This window comes from Notolepis coatsorum (assembly GCF_963971535.1).
Source record: "Notolepis coatsorum genome assembly, chromosome: 3".
Lineage (NCBI taxonomy): Eukaryota > Metazoa > Chordata > Actinopteri > Aulopiformes > Paralepididae > Notolepis > Notolepis coatsorum.
The window spans coordinates 199,664,522-199,682,276 of record NC_140167.1 but is presented as its reverse complement, the minus strand read 5'-3'; the positions used below and the strand labels follow the sequence as shown (position 1 = coordinate 199,682,276).

Sequence of the window (17,755 nt, the reverse complement as noted above, 5' to 3'; positions counted from 1 at the left end):
GAGGACCGTTTCGTGGAGTGTTCATCATAGGCCATTTCAATATTAATAACACTATATTAATATTACACTAGTTACCCTCCGGCTCGAAGGACCAATTGTAACTGAGGGGTACAATTCCCTGACTGTATTAATAAGTATGGTATCATTAAACCACTACCGATTATGTACTTTAACTACTGGCCACACAGTACATGATATAGATATGATGAACACTTTCCCACCATGAAACGAAGTCCACACAAATGTATAAATCGAATATTTTATATAGCAAAGGGTATATACAACGTTCACTTAATGACATTTATGATTTGAATGCACTTGTAAGGCAAATGAGTATTCGTAGGCAAATCAACATTGAATGTCCAATCTCTGGTTACGCAGGAAGCAAGTGTACAACCTGGTTCTTTAGGGAACTATAGCGATGGTACTTAAATGATTATAGCTGGATACACTAAAGGGGGTCCCGCTGGTTGTAAGTCAGTAGAGGGGGGGGGGGTTAGGAGAGCCGCCGGCGATATCCCATCTGGCCAACGATTTCTTGGGAGAATTCAGAGTGCTGAACACAGTGCCCACAGAACCTCGGTCCACAGATGAATACAGCTGGGCCCTCTTGTAGACGGTAGCTGCCGGTCCACAACGAAGAGACGTGAGGCGACCTCACTCGGGGTAGAGCGCCGTCTCACCTGGACTCCTCTCGGGGGGTAGTTCCAACACTTACCAGTGTTGGCTGTTATCCATGGCATAATCAAAGCACCCAAAGCAAGTAGATAATCCAAGCCGTGTAGGGCTCGCCGTCGTCCGGGTAAAGTAATCCAATGTGCAGGTCCACTCGTCCTGGCCCAGAACTCCTCGGATGAAAGCACCACACGTGGTCTGCCCAGCCTGGTTAAGACTCTAGATAACGCGAGGAAACGATGGGGGTACTGCTCACTTTATAACTCTAACCGAACGATGCACCATACATAATAGACTATTATTAACTTAATAGAAATACGTCCCACTCGACGGTATAGTGCCAAACTATGACAATTCAACTATTAATCCACACGATGTCTCAATGCCATTCTGAGGCCAAGTTGACCATACTGCACCACACGTGTATCGTGGGTGAGGCTTAACGTCTTGCCACTAGGTTGGAGGGTAAAGAACTAATGGACTAAAGGACTAAAAGAAAGTTCTACTTTACTTGCGCCATATATATATGCGCTGTGAACAAATAGTACCATTCGTATTTCGCCAGACGTATTCCTACGCGGAACCGGGCTAGTAACGACATGTTCGTCGGCACGATTGAACTTGAACCAAGGGGCTTGGCTGCTGGCGCCAAGTTCTTGTCCAATGAGAGAATGAAACTATTATGGGCTGTTAGTAGACTAAAGGGATATTCAGTGTATATGTACAAGGAATATACAAGGGATATCAAACGATATACAAATACTATTAAATATATATCCATAAATAAATATATATATTCGGTTTAATCTGATCCTTCACAACACAAGGGATATCAAACGATATACAAATACTATTCAATATATATCCATAAATAAATATATATATTCGGTTTAATCTGATCCTTCACAACATTATGTATATAACCAAGTTCTATGAATACTGGTGACGCTCAGCGTCATTCTGCACTAACCTCACTTCGTGCACAGCACTGAATAAAAAATCCACAATGTACCTTTACATACCGACATCCGTCTGGCCACACCCCTATCCGCTTACCTTCATAAGCAGGTGTGTGGTCACCTACTCGCCTCCTTCCCAAACTTTCACCACAAGGCGTTCTATATCATACTGGCTTCCGCTCAGCGTCATTCTGCACAACAGGAGCTGAGCGGGAGCCAGAAGCTCGACAAATGTACCCCGCTGAGGCCCCCCACAACCATCAGACCGGAGAGGACCGAGCCCCCCGACCCTCCCTAATGGAAGATACCCTCCCTATTGGAGGACGGGAGGGAGACAAATCCGACCGTGCGAAGAGAAACTCGAGCAACTCAGCGCACAGGGTGAGCAAACCGTGGCTTGACCCCACGACTACGCACACGCACAACCCGCATGCCACCAGGGAATGAACGAAAGGAACAACCCTCGTTACTGCCCCCAAAATCACGGGGTCAAGAGCAAACTCAACCCCGTGGCAAGGCCGTAGCAGCGGAGCGCGAAGGAAGACCCAGACCCACTGAAGGGACTGGATCCCCTGGAAAAAGGGGGCCCGGAGAGGTCAATGACGCCAAGCATCAAGACCTCACCAGGCGGTCACTTAGTGACACCGCCCCCCACATCGCCAGCGTATTCGGACAGCGCCCCTCCAAGAGCGGGCCCTTCCCCCCACTAGTACGCCGCCTGGCACACTGACCCTGCAACACAGGCAGTCAGCATGGCCGTAACTTGAAGCACTCAAAAGGCTAACCATAAGGGAAGCAGGCAGCGCACCGGGGAGACGACCCCAGAGGGGTTGATCCCTTAAACCAGGCAGCAGGCTTTAGACCCAAGCCTGGAGCACTGCAGACGAGACAGGCGCCAAAGGGGTCAACTGAAAACAGCACCCCGGCGGAAGGGCCGTATGCTGGCATTGTTGCGCACCATGATAAAGCCTCCACCAAAAACCCCCACCCAGAGGGGTCGAGGCAGAGAAGGCTGACACGATTGGCAGACGTCATGAACGTGCAGGGGCACACTCAACCGGGTAACCCGGGAGTTGACTCTGCTCCAACACACCAGGGAATCAACCACCCTCTTGGTACCACAGGCGGTGGTTGTTCCTATAACCCCTCAAGAAAAAACTCCAAAACACACCTGCGGGTATACACCGGCTACACCGCAGTACAAGTGTTTCAGTTTTCAAAAAAGGGTTATTCCAGGCCTACGGGTCGACGAAACACAACTTCGGACCGGGCCCGGCGGCTCGGGAAGCACACAGGGGTACCAGAGGAGGTCCAGAAGACCACCCCAATAGCCCCCTCTTCGCCATGCGTGAGAGAGGAGCGAAAAGAATGGAGAACCAGCCCCTTTATGATAGCACAGGGTACAACCTGTACCCAACAAAGGGTCTCCATAACGCCCAACCCTGTGACACCCGGGCCGACCCGGCATTTTTCCCCCCGAAAAAAGCACAAGTCCCTCAGGGTACCAGAACAGCAGATCTGCGTCCCCGGCGGACAACGGGTTAACTGACCTGGACCAGCGCGACCAGAACCAGTCCCATGCCCTAACCACGCCGACATCCCCACTCCAGGAGAGGGGGTAGGCATACGTGTTGATCTAAAACATGAAAAGAGGGCGCCACCCAGACGGTCCCATTTGTACCTCGCTCAGTGGCCCACCCCAAGGGCGTGAGACCCCTCTACCTATGTTCTGATCTATTCTGTTAACATCCCCCAGATATGAACGAGAATCCGTCGAGACCCAGTAACAGGCGCTCGGAAGAGGAAAAAATCCCCCATCCCAGTTGCCCTATAAAAACGCTGTTTTAATAACGAGCAACCAAGGCGTACTAGCCTCCTGCGTGATTCTTATCAGAAAACACCCCGAGCCAGCACTATGTACGCGTCGAGACCCAAACACATCAATGGATAGTCTAACCAGACACCAGACATTGGTCCTTCAAGTCGCCTGGGAGAATTATTAAAAAGAAAGAAACACAGACTGACATGAATCCCACGTGACGCGGCCGAGGGTAAATCTTTTTTACATTCTTACATCCCGCCACCCTCACCACAGAGAGGAGAAGGGAATCCTCAGAGAGACTTCCCACGTGAGCCATAGATTGAAAAGTCACGGTAACATTGAGTCATGTGACCAACAGACTCAAGTCACACGTATATCGAGCGTAGTAGAACAGTAAGTTCCTACGCTCTGCCCCGACAACTTGACAATAACAGACCCTACATACGGGTCTGAAAAAAACTCACGGAAGCCGTCGTCCAATAGAAACGTGCCTAGTGATGTTTTCTATGACGGGGGGAAACCCATGACTCAACTGCCTGTGATAGGTGCGGAGTCAGGGAAACCCTCCCCCCCCCCCCCCCCCCCAGTGCCAAGCTGCCTAACAGCTTGGCCCTGACCGAATGAAAAAGAGAGTCCAAGAAACCCCCTGACCAATCAGAAGAGGGAAGGAGGGGTTTATCCGTTACCCCCTCGTAAGCCCAACCCTTGCATACGACAACAACAAACAGCCATATGATACCTTAAGTAGCCAGTATGCTAATGAACAGCGCAAAGCTAATTCAATGCACGCTAGCCACAGACACGTCTGTGAACAGGGTTTATAACAAGGCCAAGTTATGTATGTGTGAACCCGACACCCGTGTTTATGTTGCAAGACACAGAATCTGATAGAGAGAGAGAGTGGCCTGAACCGCGGTACTTTTCATACACAAGCATTACTGCAGACCAACACAATAGTGTTGCGGCTCAAAATCACTGTTTAAGCAACAGAGCACACAACTAACCTCTACCTTTATGTGAAGATTCAGGTCGAGGCAGAAAACCTTTTTCAACCGAGTGTAAGCCGCAGGCCTTGCTTAAGCTCTAACATGAATGTAGCGATCAACAAGACTTAAAGTCTAGCCCTCCTATCAAACCCACACTAGCGAAAGATTCACACGTCGTATCCCCATCATATGTTTGGTGAATAAACACACAGTTTGTAACAAAAAATACAGTCCCTCTTTTTAGGAGGGACTCTTTATTTTCTATAAACAAAAATCATATTTGGGCCGGGAAGGGAACATGGGGGGACCACAGAGGGAAAAGTCATACTTTCAGCGACGCCTGCCACGAGCCGCTCGGGACTTGCCACCCCGGGGAGCCCCGGAGGGACAGTAAACGATCGGAGGCTGGTCATGACGATCCCTACCGTCACCTCCGGGCGTAGATGGGCCGGCTGCAGTGGCGGAGGCGCCCTCTCTCCTCCTGGCCTTCTTTGCCGAAGGTCCAGCAGTGGCGGCTACGGCGGCGGAACCCCGACGACGAGCCTGCCGTCTGACTCCACCGGTGACATCGGGCGGGGGGAAATTAGGCTGGAGCACGGAACGCTCCTCCTGCATCTCCCTGCAGGTTGAGGCAATCAATTGCAGTGCCGACCCGAAAAGTCCAGCATCGGAGAGGGGTGCCGTCAGAAGTGGAGTCCTCTTCTTCTCCGGCACACGCGCCTGCTCCAGCCAAAGGTGGCGCTGGACTAGAGTGGCCAGGGCGCGTACTTTCCCAGCGGCTATGGCCTGTGGCTGGATCAGATGCAGGATGGCTCCTGCCGACTGGGCGAGCTGATCATGTTGCAAATCAGTCAGCTCCATACCGCCCGTCAGTATCCCGGACATGAATCTCGCCAGCTGCGCAATGTTTGCGTCGCGGAGATAAATGTCTGGTCACTCCAGAAAGCCAACCGCCTCGCCGATTTCCCTTGGGGAACCGGCTTCCGTAACGGCTCCCACACCACCTCAGGACAAAGGAGCGCCGCCATCGGCCTATCAAGCCGAGGCACGCCCTCCTTCATGCCTTCTACCAAACCCACCACCCTCGTGACTTGCACGTAGGCGGGGGTGAGGCCCATGATGTGGGAGACCACCTGTCCCTGATGGACGTAGGCCTCCATTGAGGGGAAAAATGGACAGACAACGTCCACCCCTCTCACAGGACGGCGTTGCCATAGATGACCTATGAGATCGTCAGGAATAGGAACAGGCAGTGGCTGCGGCAGCGGCACACCGTTTGCGACTGCCGCCGCCGCCATGAGCTCGGGGAACAAAGCATGCATACTTTCCCCCACCGAGCTCGCGTCCCTCACATGCAGCAGACTACTGGTTACAGAGCCACATTCTGATGTGGCTGATAGCAGGGCATCCCGCCGCCGAGTCGGAGGTTCTAACCCAACATCTGCATACGAGGAATCCCAAGGAGACATCTCAGCCCCTCCAGTGTTACCTGGACGGGCGGCGGACATGTCTCCACCGGGGCGTCGAACAAGAACCCGTCCGCTTCTACCATGTAGTCCTCTGTTTCCATCGGCCATGGAGAATCAGACGCATCCTCATTCGGCTCCAGCAACTCACCAAAACCAGGCCGTTCTCGTCTACAAGCCACCATCTTGCGACGGGAGCGAGCCGACGCAAAAAGTTTGCGTCTCAAATCCTCCGCAACCAGAGGAGCCGGCCGCCCAACAGCGGACGACTCCCCGGAGGCAAAGGAACCAGAGCCGGAACTAGGCCATCGCACAGGAGACGGCGCTGGTGCACCAGCTCCTTGGAGAGGCAAACTATCTATCGGACGCCTACCGGGCGTGGCTGCCGACCACGAAAGAGGCCTCAACCCCGCTCCAAGACGCACGACAGAGGAGGCAATGGAGAACCGCTGGTGAAGGGTGACGTTGCTAACACGACCCTCCGAGGTAAACATTATGACTTCGTTTTTTTTTTTTTAATGTATGAGAGAAAGAAAAAAGCAAGAAAAAATTTAAACACGTAACTCAACTTTCTTCAGCTAACAACCTCGTCAAGTGGGTATATAACAGGCACTTCCTTGTGGTGAAAGTGAAGAAGGAGGCGAGTAGGTGACCACACACCTGCTTATGAAGGTAAGCGGATAGGGGTGTGGCCAGACGGATGTCGGTATGTAAAGGTACATTGTGGATTTTTTATTCAGTGCTGTGCATGAAGTGAGGTTAGTGCAGAATGACGCTGAGCGGAAGCCAGTATGATATAGAACAGTCTCTTGTCTGAAAGGGAACAGGAAGAAGCCAGATGCTTATCAGATCCTTATTGCAATAAACAAAATCACTTCATCGATCAAGTTAATATATAATAATTTCTGTTAATAAATAATACATTCTTTTTAGTGGTGGGACTCGATTAAAAAAAATTATCGAATTCATTTGAGACTTAGTTAAAACTTTCTATGCCACGAGGTGGCGCCAGAGTTAGCGCTTCAATGCCACCATCCACTTTAATGTTATCGTTAATATCGCCTAATCTATGTTTTAAATTATGGCTATGTGTCTAATCTGCCCGTCGCTTATCAAAGAATCATTTTCCAGTCAGTGCTGTCAAGGCAGATTGGTTTTTTATCGCTTCATTTCCGTTTGAGAGCATTTTGAAAAGCACCCGTTTTGAGGTAAAAAACAGTCCATTCTGGGGCATTCTATGAAAATCGTCTTTTACTGGAATATTCCAGAACGTTGATATTTGTCGGCCTATTTATGAATCGTTTTCAAATAAACGCTAGATGATCAATATTATACATACACGCACGCCCATTCGAGGCGCGCGCTGATAATAGCCGAGTTAATTTCCTCATGGATTTTTTCAGTAAAACCAATAGAGCCCATTTCACAAAACAGCCTATATCTTCATCAAAATGAGTCTGATTATCCTAACACTGATAACATAGATTCCTTACCTGACATCAGATGGTATCCAACTGGTATATTCCAATTCCTGATCACCATTCGAAAAAATCGATAAGTGTATAGATCCAATGTGTGTACAGTGTAACACATGATTCCGCGGGGCTGAGAGCCCCCTGAATGAACCCTGGTACTCCGGCTGCATGGGTGGACTGGAAAATGTGGAGTACAGGATTTTTTTCCCCATCCATTTTCATTGAGTCCATTCCAAAATCCCTTATGTCATCTGGGAGACGATAGGGGGCGCTTTTTTCCACATCTGATCGCCGGCGGCACTCGGGTATACTAGGGTAGGCTCGCGTGATGCAATATGATTTCAAAAAAAAAATTCAGAGAAATCTCGTGAGTGGCTTTCAATTAGATATTAATAATTCCGAGAATACTCGTGAGTGGCAGTGAAAGTGTTAATTAATCTAAATTAATCGCATTTTAAACACATATCAATATTTGATGCGAAAAGCAAAAATGTTCAATTCAAATGGATTTTGGTATACGAGTGAATCAATGAATATACATTATACATACGTTTAAGCATCAAAATCTTGTTTATTAGCTACTACACAGATCAATGCAATTTTTAACAAAGTTCAGCAATTTTAGGAATAGTATATATATAGCTCAAAGGACCTTTTCTCTTTTGAAAGGTAACATTCCGAAGTTTCTTACACAATAAAGAAAAATCACTTTGAGTGCTAATGAAATAGAGTAACAGAGGTTTGAACACACTGAAGTAAAAGTTGTGTACTCACATTTCTGTTTACTGGTTGCCATATGCCTGTTTTTAAGTTTCAGCTGAGAGGCAGGAGCTGGAAAACACAACGGTTCCATAGCCTGAAGTCTTATAGTCATACAGGTTCAAAGTTTATAAAAATCCCAGAGTGTTTCACAATGGTTTTTGTAATGTGTGTACCATAATAATTCAGCGTGAATCATGGCCGCCCACTGCCTTTATTTTGCCTCTTGAGTCAAAACAAAGGACTTCTTCGTCCGAACGGCTTGTCAAATGACGCTCGCCGGATGTTTCGTCTTCTAACTCGAGACCCGAAGCACGCAATAGGTTGATGGGGTGACGATCGAAAGGCGGCAAATTCAACTTTCCAACAAGGTTGATTGGCGAGAACGCAGCCCGGACGTGCGATAAAAGTGTCATTTTTTTTTAACGTAATTAATTATATATATTCTTTTTATTAATGCGATAAAGTCCCAGCCCTAATTATTTTACAACAAGGCTGGGTAACCCCCAGCATCAATCCAAGTCATCCGGAAGCAAAGGCAGGAGCAGTTTTGCTACATCGGTGACACCAGTGGAAACGGAGAAGCAAAGGTTGGATGGCAAAGTCAGTTCAAACGCATTTTGTAAGCCATGCTTATTTTGTACTGCAGAACACGCCATGGAGTGTTGTAAGAAAATGATTCTGAAGCCTCATAAGGAGAAGATTGAATTTCTCAGGACAAAGGGAATCGGCTTTGCATGCCTAAACAGAGGACACATGAGCAAGTTGTGTAGGAATCGCCTGACTTGTCGCTCTTGTCAGCTCAAACACCCAACTCTCCTGCACATAAATAGAACAGACAATCCCAGGAAGGAAGAGGGCACCACCACAGCTACAGCTAAAGGTGAGGAAGTTTCCAGCGCCCTGGTCTCACTACAGGCTTGCGGGCTTACCGGGGCCGGCGGAAAGGAATGTGCTCTAGCCATTCTGCCTATCCAGGTTAAGATGGCTAAAGGAAGCAAAGTAATCAGAACATATGCGTTCCTGGATCATGGAAGCTCTGCTACCTTCTGTACCGAGAGCCTGATGAAGAAGCTGGATGCCAGAGGCCAGAAAACAGAGATACTGCTCAGGACAATGGGCCAGGAACGGCCTGTGAGCAGTTACAGATTGGATGGGCTGGAAGTGAGTGATTTGGAAAGCAATAACTTCTTTGCTCTCCCTGAAGTTTACACACAGCTCGCTATACCAGTTTCACAAGAAAACATACCAACACAAGAGGGTCTAAAAGAATGGCCTTATCTGAAAGACGTACCTCTGACTACTATTGAGGAGGAAGTTGGACTGTTGATTGGGATTAATGCTGTCAAAGCCATGGAGCCACGGGAAATAATTAACAGCAAAGGAAACGGGCCCTATGCAGTGAGAACCTGTCTCGGATGGGTGGTTAATGGTCCCCTGAGCGGCAGCCTGCCCATTCACAAGCAGGGTCGACCACGTACAACGTCAAACCGAGTAACCATAGCGAACCTGGAAGAAAACTTCTCATCAAACAGTACAATCAAGACTTCCCAGAGCGAGGCTATGATGAGAAGGCCGAGCCGTCTGCAGAGGACAAGCAATTCCTGGACATTGCAGCTAAGTCCATCACATTGAAGGATGGTCACTACCAACTACGATTGTCATTTCGCAAAGAGGACGTGAATCTGCCAAATAATAGAAGGATGGCAGAGCAGCGAGCCACGAACCTCATTAAGAGATTCAGGAAGGACGAGGCATACTTTGCTGATTATAAAGGGTTCATGAGTGACATCCTGGATAAGGGGCACGCCGAGCGGGTGCCAGAAGGACAGCTGCACAGAGAAGATGGAAAGGTATGGTACATACCTCACCACGGTGTGTACCACAAGAAAAAAGGGAAAATGCGTGTGGTATTTGACTGCGCTGCATTATTCCATGGGACATCTCTCAATAATGAGTTGCTACAAGGTCCCGATCTCACAAACACATTACTGGGTGTCATCCTTAGATTCCGCCAGGAACCAGTAGCCGTCATGGCAGACATTGAAGGCATGTTCCATCAAGTCCAAGTAACGGAGCAAGATGTTGATTTCCTGCGCTTCTTGTGGTGGCCCAACAATGACTTCAGCCAGCCATTAGCTGAATACAGGATGACGGTCCATCTATTCGGAGCGGTCTCGTCACCCAGCTGTGCCAACTATGCACTCAAGAGAACAGCGGATGACAATGAGGGTAAGGCTAGTGATGATGTCCTACGCACCATCCGTCGGAACTTTTACATTGACGACTGTCTCAAGTCGGTTCCGAATGTCAATCAAGCCATCTCCCTAACTCAAGATTTCAGAGCCGTCTGTTCTACTGGTGGGTTCAGACTTACGAAGTGGATCAGTAACAGCTGTGCTGTTCTGTCTGCCATTCCAGACAAAGATAAAGCCAAGGAAGTGAAGAAGCTCGATCTCGACAGAGAAGAACTACCGGTGGAACGAGCTCTCGGAATCCAGTGGCATGTGGAAACCGACACCTTCTCCTTCAAGACTGCTACAAAGCAACAACCCTCAACCAGGAGGGGTATTCTGTCTGTGACTAATTCTGTTTACGACCCCATGGGATTCCTCGCCCCACTGGTTCTCCCAGCGAAGAGGATCATGCAAGATCTTTGCTAAATGAATTGTGGATGTGATGACAAGAACCCAGAGGCCCACGCTCGGTCATGGCAGAGATGATTGGAGGATCTAGGCAAGCTGTCAAACCTCCACATCAGCCGTTGCCTTAAACCCAGTAATTTTGGAAAACCACACACTGCACAACTACATCACTACAGTGATGCTAGCGAACACAGGTATGGTACCTGCAACTGACCAACCTCAAAGGTGACGTCCATATTGTCTTTGTCATGGGCAAAGCACGGGTAGCCCCACTGAAGCAGATGACAATACCCAGAATGGAGCTGGCGGCAGCAGTGGTCGCAGTCCGCATTGATAAAATGCTGAAAGAGGAACTGGAAGTGGAACTTCTGGAATCTGTCTTTTGGACAGATAGCACGTCTGTCCTCAAGTACCTCAACAACACAACCAGTCGATTCCAGACATACGTTTCAAACTGGATTTCGACCATCCGAGAACTGTCTGACCGATCACAGTGGCGCTATGTACATACAGCAGTCAACCCTGCAGATGACGCGTCACGAGGCCTGACCATGGATTCTTTTCTCAAATCCAGTCGATGGTTGAACGGCCCGGACTTCTTACAGAGGCCTGAGAAAGACTGGCCAAAGTCCCCAGAGGAGCTGCCTGCCCTCTGTGAGGATGGTCCAGAAGTTAAGATGAGCACTATCACGTTCAGTACAGCCGTGATGGATCATGACAGTGATCCCATTGCCAAGCTTATCAAGCACTTCTCATCATGGGATAAGTTAAAGAAAGCTACAGCATGGATCTTGAAGTTCAAATAAACACTTCAGAATCTAAGCCTCAAAAGAAAGGAGCTGCAGGCTGCAACCTGCACAAAGAATCCAGACCAGAAACGACAAGACCATCTGGATGACCAGATGAACAAAACAAGAGCTTAGCTAGGAGCTCAGAGTCTCTCAATTGAAGATCTTGCGCATGCTGAGGAGACACTTGTATGCTACGTACAGCAGCAGCATTTCCAGGATGAAATATCTGCGCTGAAGAAAGAGAATACTGTAAATAAAAGGAGCACCATTTACAGACTGGACCCAATGCTACTGAACGGCGTGCTGAGAGTTGGAGGAAGAGTCAGTAGAATGGCGATGCCAGAGGAATCCAAGCATCCGGCTATCCTTTCTAAAACCAGCCATTTGTCTCATCTTCTACTGAGCCATATACACATGGTCGTAGGCCATTCCGGAAGAAACCACATGCTCTCAAGGCTTCGCCAGAAGTACTGGATAATGCGAGCCAACTCTGCTGCCAGGAAGATCGTCAATGACTGCGTTCTGTGTCGACGATTTAATGCCACAGTGAAAGAGCAGAAGATGGCCGACCTACCAAGGAATCACATTTCTCCAGACTTGCCAGCATTCACGCATGTGGGAACAGATTATTTCAGGCCTATAGAGGTGAAGAGAGGGAGGAGCCTGGTCAAAAGGTACGGCGTACTCTTTACGTGCCTGGTGAGCCGTGCCGTTCATCTTGAAATGGCATACTCCTTGGATATTGACTCCTGCATATCAGCACTGCGGCGGTTCATCTGCAGAAGAGGTCAAGTTAAAGAGATGGTATCAGACAACGGAACCAATTTTGTCTGAGCTGAGCGGGAGTTGCGGGAGGCACTTTCCAACCTGGACCACAGCAAGATCCAACATGCACTGCTCGACGAGGGAATCCACCTACTGGCTCCCGCCACGGAGGCGTTTGGGAGCGACTAATACGGTCAATAAAGAAAGTGCTGTACTCAGTACTCCGCCAGCAGACCCCGGATGACGAGAGTCTCCAAACCGCCCTATGTGAAACTGAGGCCATTCTCAACGACCGTCCTATTACCACCGTCTCAGATGACTCTAACGATCTTGAGGCTCTGACCCCGAACCATCTACTGCAGTTGAAAGGAAAACCCATTCTACCACCTGGTTTGTTTACAAAGGAGGATTCGTACTGCAGAAGGAGATGGCGGCAGGTCCAGTACATGGCCGACCTCTTCTGGAGGTGATGGAAAAAGGAGTACATCCCTCTGCTTCAAGAACGTCAGAAATGGAACGAAGTAAGGAAGAACTTAGCCCCAGGGGACGTGGTCCTCATTGTGGATGAGTCATCACCAATAAATTCCTGGCTCATGGGTAAGGTGGAAGAGACAATGCCTGACAGCAGAGGGCATGTACGCAAGGTAAAGGTCAAGACCAAGTACAATATCCTAGAAAGGCCCATCAGCAAACTATGCTTGCTGAAAGAAGCAGATTGACTGACATTGACTAGCCCCTACTGACTTTTTCACGCACTTTTGTTTTTTCTTTTTTGAGGGCAATGCCCGAAACTTTGTTACGCTGATGGACTACACCTTTTTGTGGATTATACCTTTTTTGTGGATTATACGCTTTTTTGTGGAACATACCCCCTTTTTGGAATATTTCGATTCCTACATGGACTATATAAAGACATGTTCAGGCTCCTGTTAACATACTTGCATAGAATAATTGTCCCTTTTTAGAATAATGGACAATTAGAGGCCGGGATGTAGGAGCCATTCTTGAGTTATTTAATCTTTGTGTTTGTATCATGCAATTATTTGAATTATGAAAATGCTTTATGGATTATGAAATATGAAAACGAAAACTGATAATAAAGTCATGATATTATTTACACTGATTATGTTATTGTAACTATTCTTATGATTTGAAACTATGTGTACTTTCCCTTTAAAGAGACCTACCCGAGCTATTCACCTGTGCGGTTTACCTTGATAAGGGGTGGTGGCCTGCGTGGGAGGGGTGGACCGGGAAAGCAAACAGTTTTTGTACCGCACTGCACGCAACGCACGCATGTACCGCATGTATTAGATATACGAGTTTTGTTTGTTTTGCAGCTTGGAAATAAATGATTGATCCATTGTGACAGCCAAACGGATGGATCAGAATCTTTATTATGTGCGGTGCGCATAGACTAAAGCTATCCCCGGAGTGGAAGTGGCAAATAAGAAATACGAAATTTTTTGTAAATTGCCACTATAAGGCTAACTGTCCATCCAGTATCTTTAGAAAGCGAAAGGTATATGATGACTAGATCAGAACAAATCTCTATTTGATATGACAATTAATACAATGCAACTCTGAAATGGCTGTGTGTGTGCGTGTGTGTGTGTGTGTGTGTGTGTGTGTGTCTCTGTGTGTCTCTGTGTGTGTGTGTGTGTGTGTGTCTGTGTGTGTGTATCGTGTGTGTGTGTGTGTGTGTGTGTGTGTGTGTATGTGTGTGTCTGTGTGTGTGTGTGTGTGTGTGTCTCTGTGTGTGTGTGTGTGTGTCTCTGTGTGTGTGTGTGTGTGTGTGTGTGTGTGTGTGTGTGTGTGTGTGTGTGTGTGTGTGTGTGTGTGTGTGTGTGTGTGTGTGTGTGTGTGTGTGTGTGTCTCCACAGATCTCCACGATAGCAGAGAGTGAGGACTCTCAGGAGTCGGTGGACAGCAGTGTGATCGACTCACAAAAACGCAGGGAGATTCTTTCACGACGACCCTCATACAGGTGTGTGTGTGTGTGCGTGTGTCTTTGAGTTTTATTTAGTTATAGTGTGTGTGCATGTGTTAGCGTGTGCGCGTGCGCAGGCGTGTGTGTGTATGTATGTACGTGTGTGTATGCGTGTGTATGTATGTACGTGTGTGTGTTTGCGTGTATGCGTGTGTATGTATGTACGTGTGTGTGTGTGTTTGCGTGTATGCGTGTGTATGTATGTACGTGTGTGTGTGTGTGTGTGTGTGCCGTTTCTTGTGTACAAGTGTTCTACGTCACCTTGACCCCCTGACCCCGACCCTAACAGGAAGATCCTGAACGACCTGTCGTCAGACGTCCCGGCGGTGGCTCGCATCGAGGAGGAGAAGGCAGAGGACGACCAGGTCACCGTGACAACCGTCAGCCAGCCCTCCATCACCACGGTGACCGTTCCCACACCCATCTACCAGACCAGCAGCGGACAGTACAGTAGGTCACAAGATATTTGCATCACGTGATTGCTGTTAGATGATAATAATAATAATAATAATAATAATAATAATAATAATAATAATAATAATAATAATAATAATAATAATAATAATAATAATAATAATTATTATTATTATTATTATTATTATTATTATTATTATTATTATTATTATTATGATTGCCGTTAGATGAGATGCGATATTCCTTTATTGATCCCCTTGGGGCAATTCGGGTGTCATTGCAGCATGGGGGAGGGGGGAGGTACAGGTATAATAATAATACACTTTATTTGTATAGCACTTTTCAAACAGAAATTGCAGTTCAAAGTGCTTCATAGCAGTAAAAAATACAGGCATAAAGTGCAGACATTTAAAACATCATTGGTTACAGACATATAAAGCAAGCATAAAAGATATTAAGAAGGTAGCAGCAAGGTAAGGCACATCACAGTTTTTCACATTAGGATCTAACATCCCAACAGGCCTCTGTTTACGTACCATACAATGTTCATTCATAAAAACTGACATCACTGACATGACCACACTAACATGACATTCAGGCCCCGTTTAGACGGAAACGCTAGCAGGTGAATCCGCAAAAATATTTTTGCGGATGTGCCTTTCGTTTATACGGAAACGGCGTTTTTACGGGGTGAAACCGCAAAAAAGTGAGACTACCTTCCAGGGTGGAATTCCTAGAAACGCAAAAGCTTTGCGATCTCGTCTAAACTATCAAAACGTATAAATCTGTTAAAACGATGACGAACGGGTTGTCACGGCTCTGGTCGCGCGTACTGCTTACGTCACAGGTAGCAGATATGCGCCAGTAGCCGAGACGTAAACAAAGCAAGTATGTCTGACTTATATCAACGGAGATCACCTGAAGGCTACATTGGCAGTACTTTTAACCCTTTCACTGCCACACGACAGAAGGTTACCCCTTTACTATCACACAACCGGCTGTCGTGTGGCAGTGAAAGGGTTAAATACACAAGAATCTGTCCCGCGGCGTGACTGGTCCCTCTGTCTGTGAGTGACTCTGCTTTGGTGCAATCACATTCCCCATCCACAGTCTGCGAATCAGAGGCAGAGTAGGGCGGGTCTTCACAGCACGTCATGTGACATATGCGCCAATCGCGTGACAGCGGGTCTCCGTCGTTACAGCGTCGTCTGCACGGAGAATTCCACTCCAAAACGCTCGTCTAAACGTAAAATTAAAAGTGAAACCGCAAGATGACTTTTGCGGTTTCTGTTCACAAAACGCTCGTCTAAACGGGGCCTCAGTCAGTACAACATCATTAACATCCCTGTCTAACAGCCATTTCCTGAGTTGGCCCCTAAAGGTGGACAGGGTGGTACACAACCTTAAGGGGACCGGAAGGCTGTTCCATGTTCCACTTCCCTTTATCGATAGAACATTTTTGCTGAAGGCGGTCTTTCTAAAATGGACCTCACAATCCCCTCTGGTGTTTGACCTAGTGGCTAATCCAGTGTTCCTTTTCTCGTGGATAAACTCCTTGAGAGGGGGAGGGGCTAATCTGTGCAGGCATTTATATACAAAGCAGGAACTTTTATAACGTCTGAGGTTTTCAAAATAAAAAATGTGATGCAAAATGGAATTAGAACGTTATTCCACATAATGGGCCGTTGGAACAGACGAAAGTCACAGAACTTTGTGAGCATCTAGCGCAGGGGTGGCCAACCCATGGCTTGCGAGCTGCATGTGGCTCTTTGCCCGTCAATGTGTGGCTCTTCCATCAAAAAAAAAGAAGAAACAAATTATAATATTTCTTTTTTTTATAAAAATAAAAATAAAAAATTATGTCACTCAAACCTACATTTCATTGTGGTAAACCTCATATTTTTATATTCAGAGGTAATTATATAGTTTACACTGTTTATTTTTCTCATATTTCTCATATAAGCTGTCGGGTCATCTGACCCGTTCCGGCGGGAATCAGTGACATTTTCTCCATGGCTGTGCTAGTGTTAAAGGGGAACTATCTTATAAATGGCCTTTTTGAGTGTTTAGCATTGTTTCCTAGCTATGTGAACTTATATTAATATGATCTATGTCTCAAAATTCTCATATTGGCGCATTCTTCCAATTCTCCTCTCACAATATTCACCCTCACTGAACTGAGTCGTTTGAAAATGTGCCTATATGTGATGTCATATAGTCACTGCTGCATGTTAATGTTCAAGAGGCGGCGCAGGCCACACAGTGGTTTAGGAGCCCAGGCTCAAAACAGCTCGAGATCTTGAGGTAGAAAAATGCTGTTTTTGAGGACTTGATTAGAAATACAAAACAATGAATAAAAAAAATATATATATTACAGAGGTGTTCCATAGACTCACAGGAATTGTGTAAAAGTGCCCAAATAGTGAAAGAAATAGTAAAATAGTTCCCCTTTAAGGGGATGCAGACCAGAGAAAGACAGGTAGAATAAAATCAAATGGAATATAAACAAAATTAAGATAAAAGTACAATAGAATATAATAGAATAATAAAATAGGCTAGGGCTGTACAATTGTGGTCGAGTATATACATATCGCTGCTGGTGGGACAAAACCTTGTAACTCCAAAAACCTTTTCAGCAGATGAAAAAAACGAACACAGATTTGAGGGCGAATAGAGTTACGAGGTTTAGAGAGATGATTGGTTTAATGCTTTCCCATTGTGTAGACTTTGTAAAACCACACACACATGGAGGATGATCTACTGAGTTGATAAAAAAATATATATATATTGTTACGAGGTTTTGTCCCGCCAGCAGCGATATACACTAATTAGAATAAAAATAAAAACACAGTGGGATGGACTATTTAACAGGGCTGTGTGATTGAGCAGGAATGTGCAAAAGTGTAGGTACAGTGAAGAATGAACAAGTAGGCAAACTCCACATAGGGAGGCCCAGGAGAGACAGTGGCGACAGTGTTAACCCCTACACCACCTCTCTGCCCCCCCTC

The 17,755-nt window shown here is 46.9% G+C and overlaps 1 protein-coding gene across 1 annotated transcript in view; it reads left to right on the top strand.

Annotated features, from left to right (window-relative positions):
• The window catches only part of LOC311226128 (cyclic AMP-responsive element-binding protein 1-like), a 122,874-nt gene that overhangs the window by 89,400 nt on the left and 15,719 nt on the right, over window positions 1-17,755 (top strand). Inside the window, exons 4-5 of the mRNA XM_084311502.1 lie at window positions 14,227-14,330; window positions 14,623-14,801. Coding sequence (XP_084167628.1) covers window positions 14,227-14,330; window positions 14,623-14,801 — 283 coding nt within the window. The remainder of the gene's footprint in view (window positions 1-14,226; window positions 14,331-14,622; window positions 14,802-17,755) is intronic.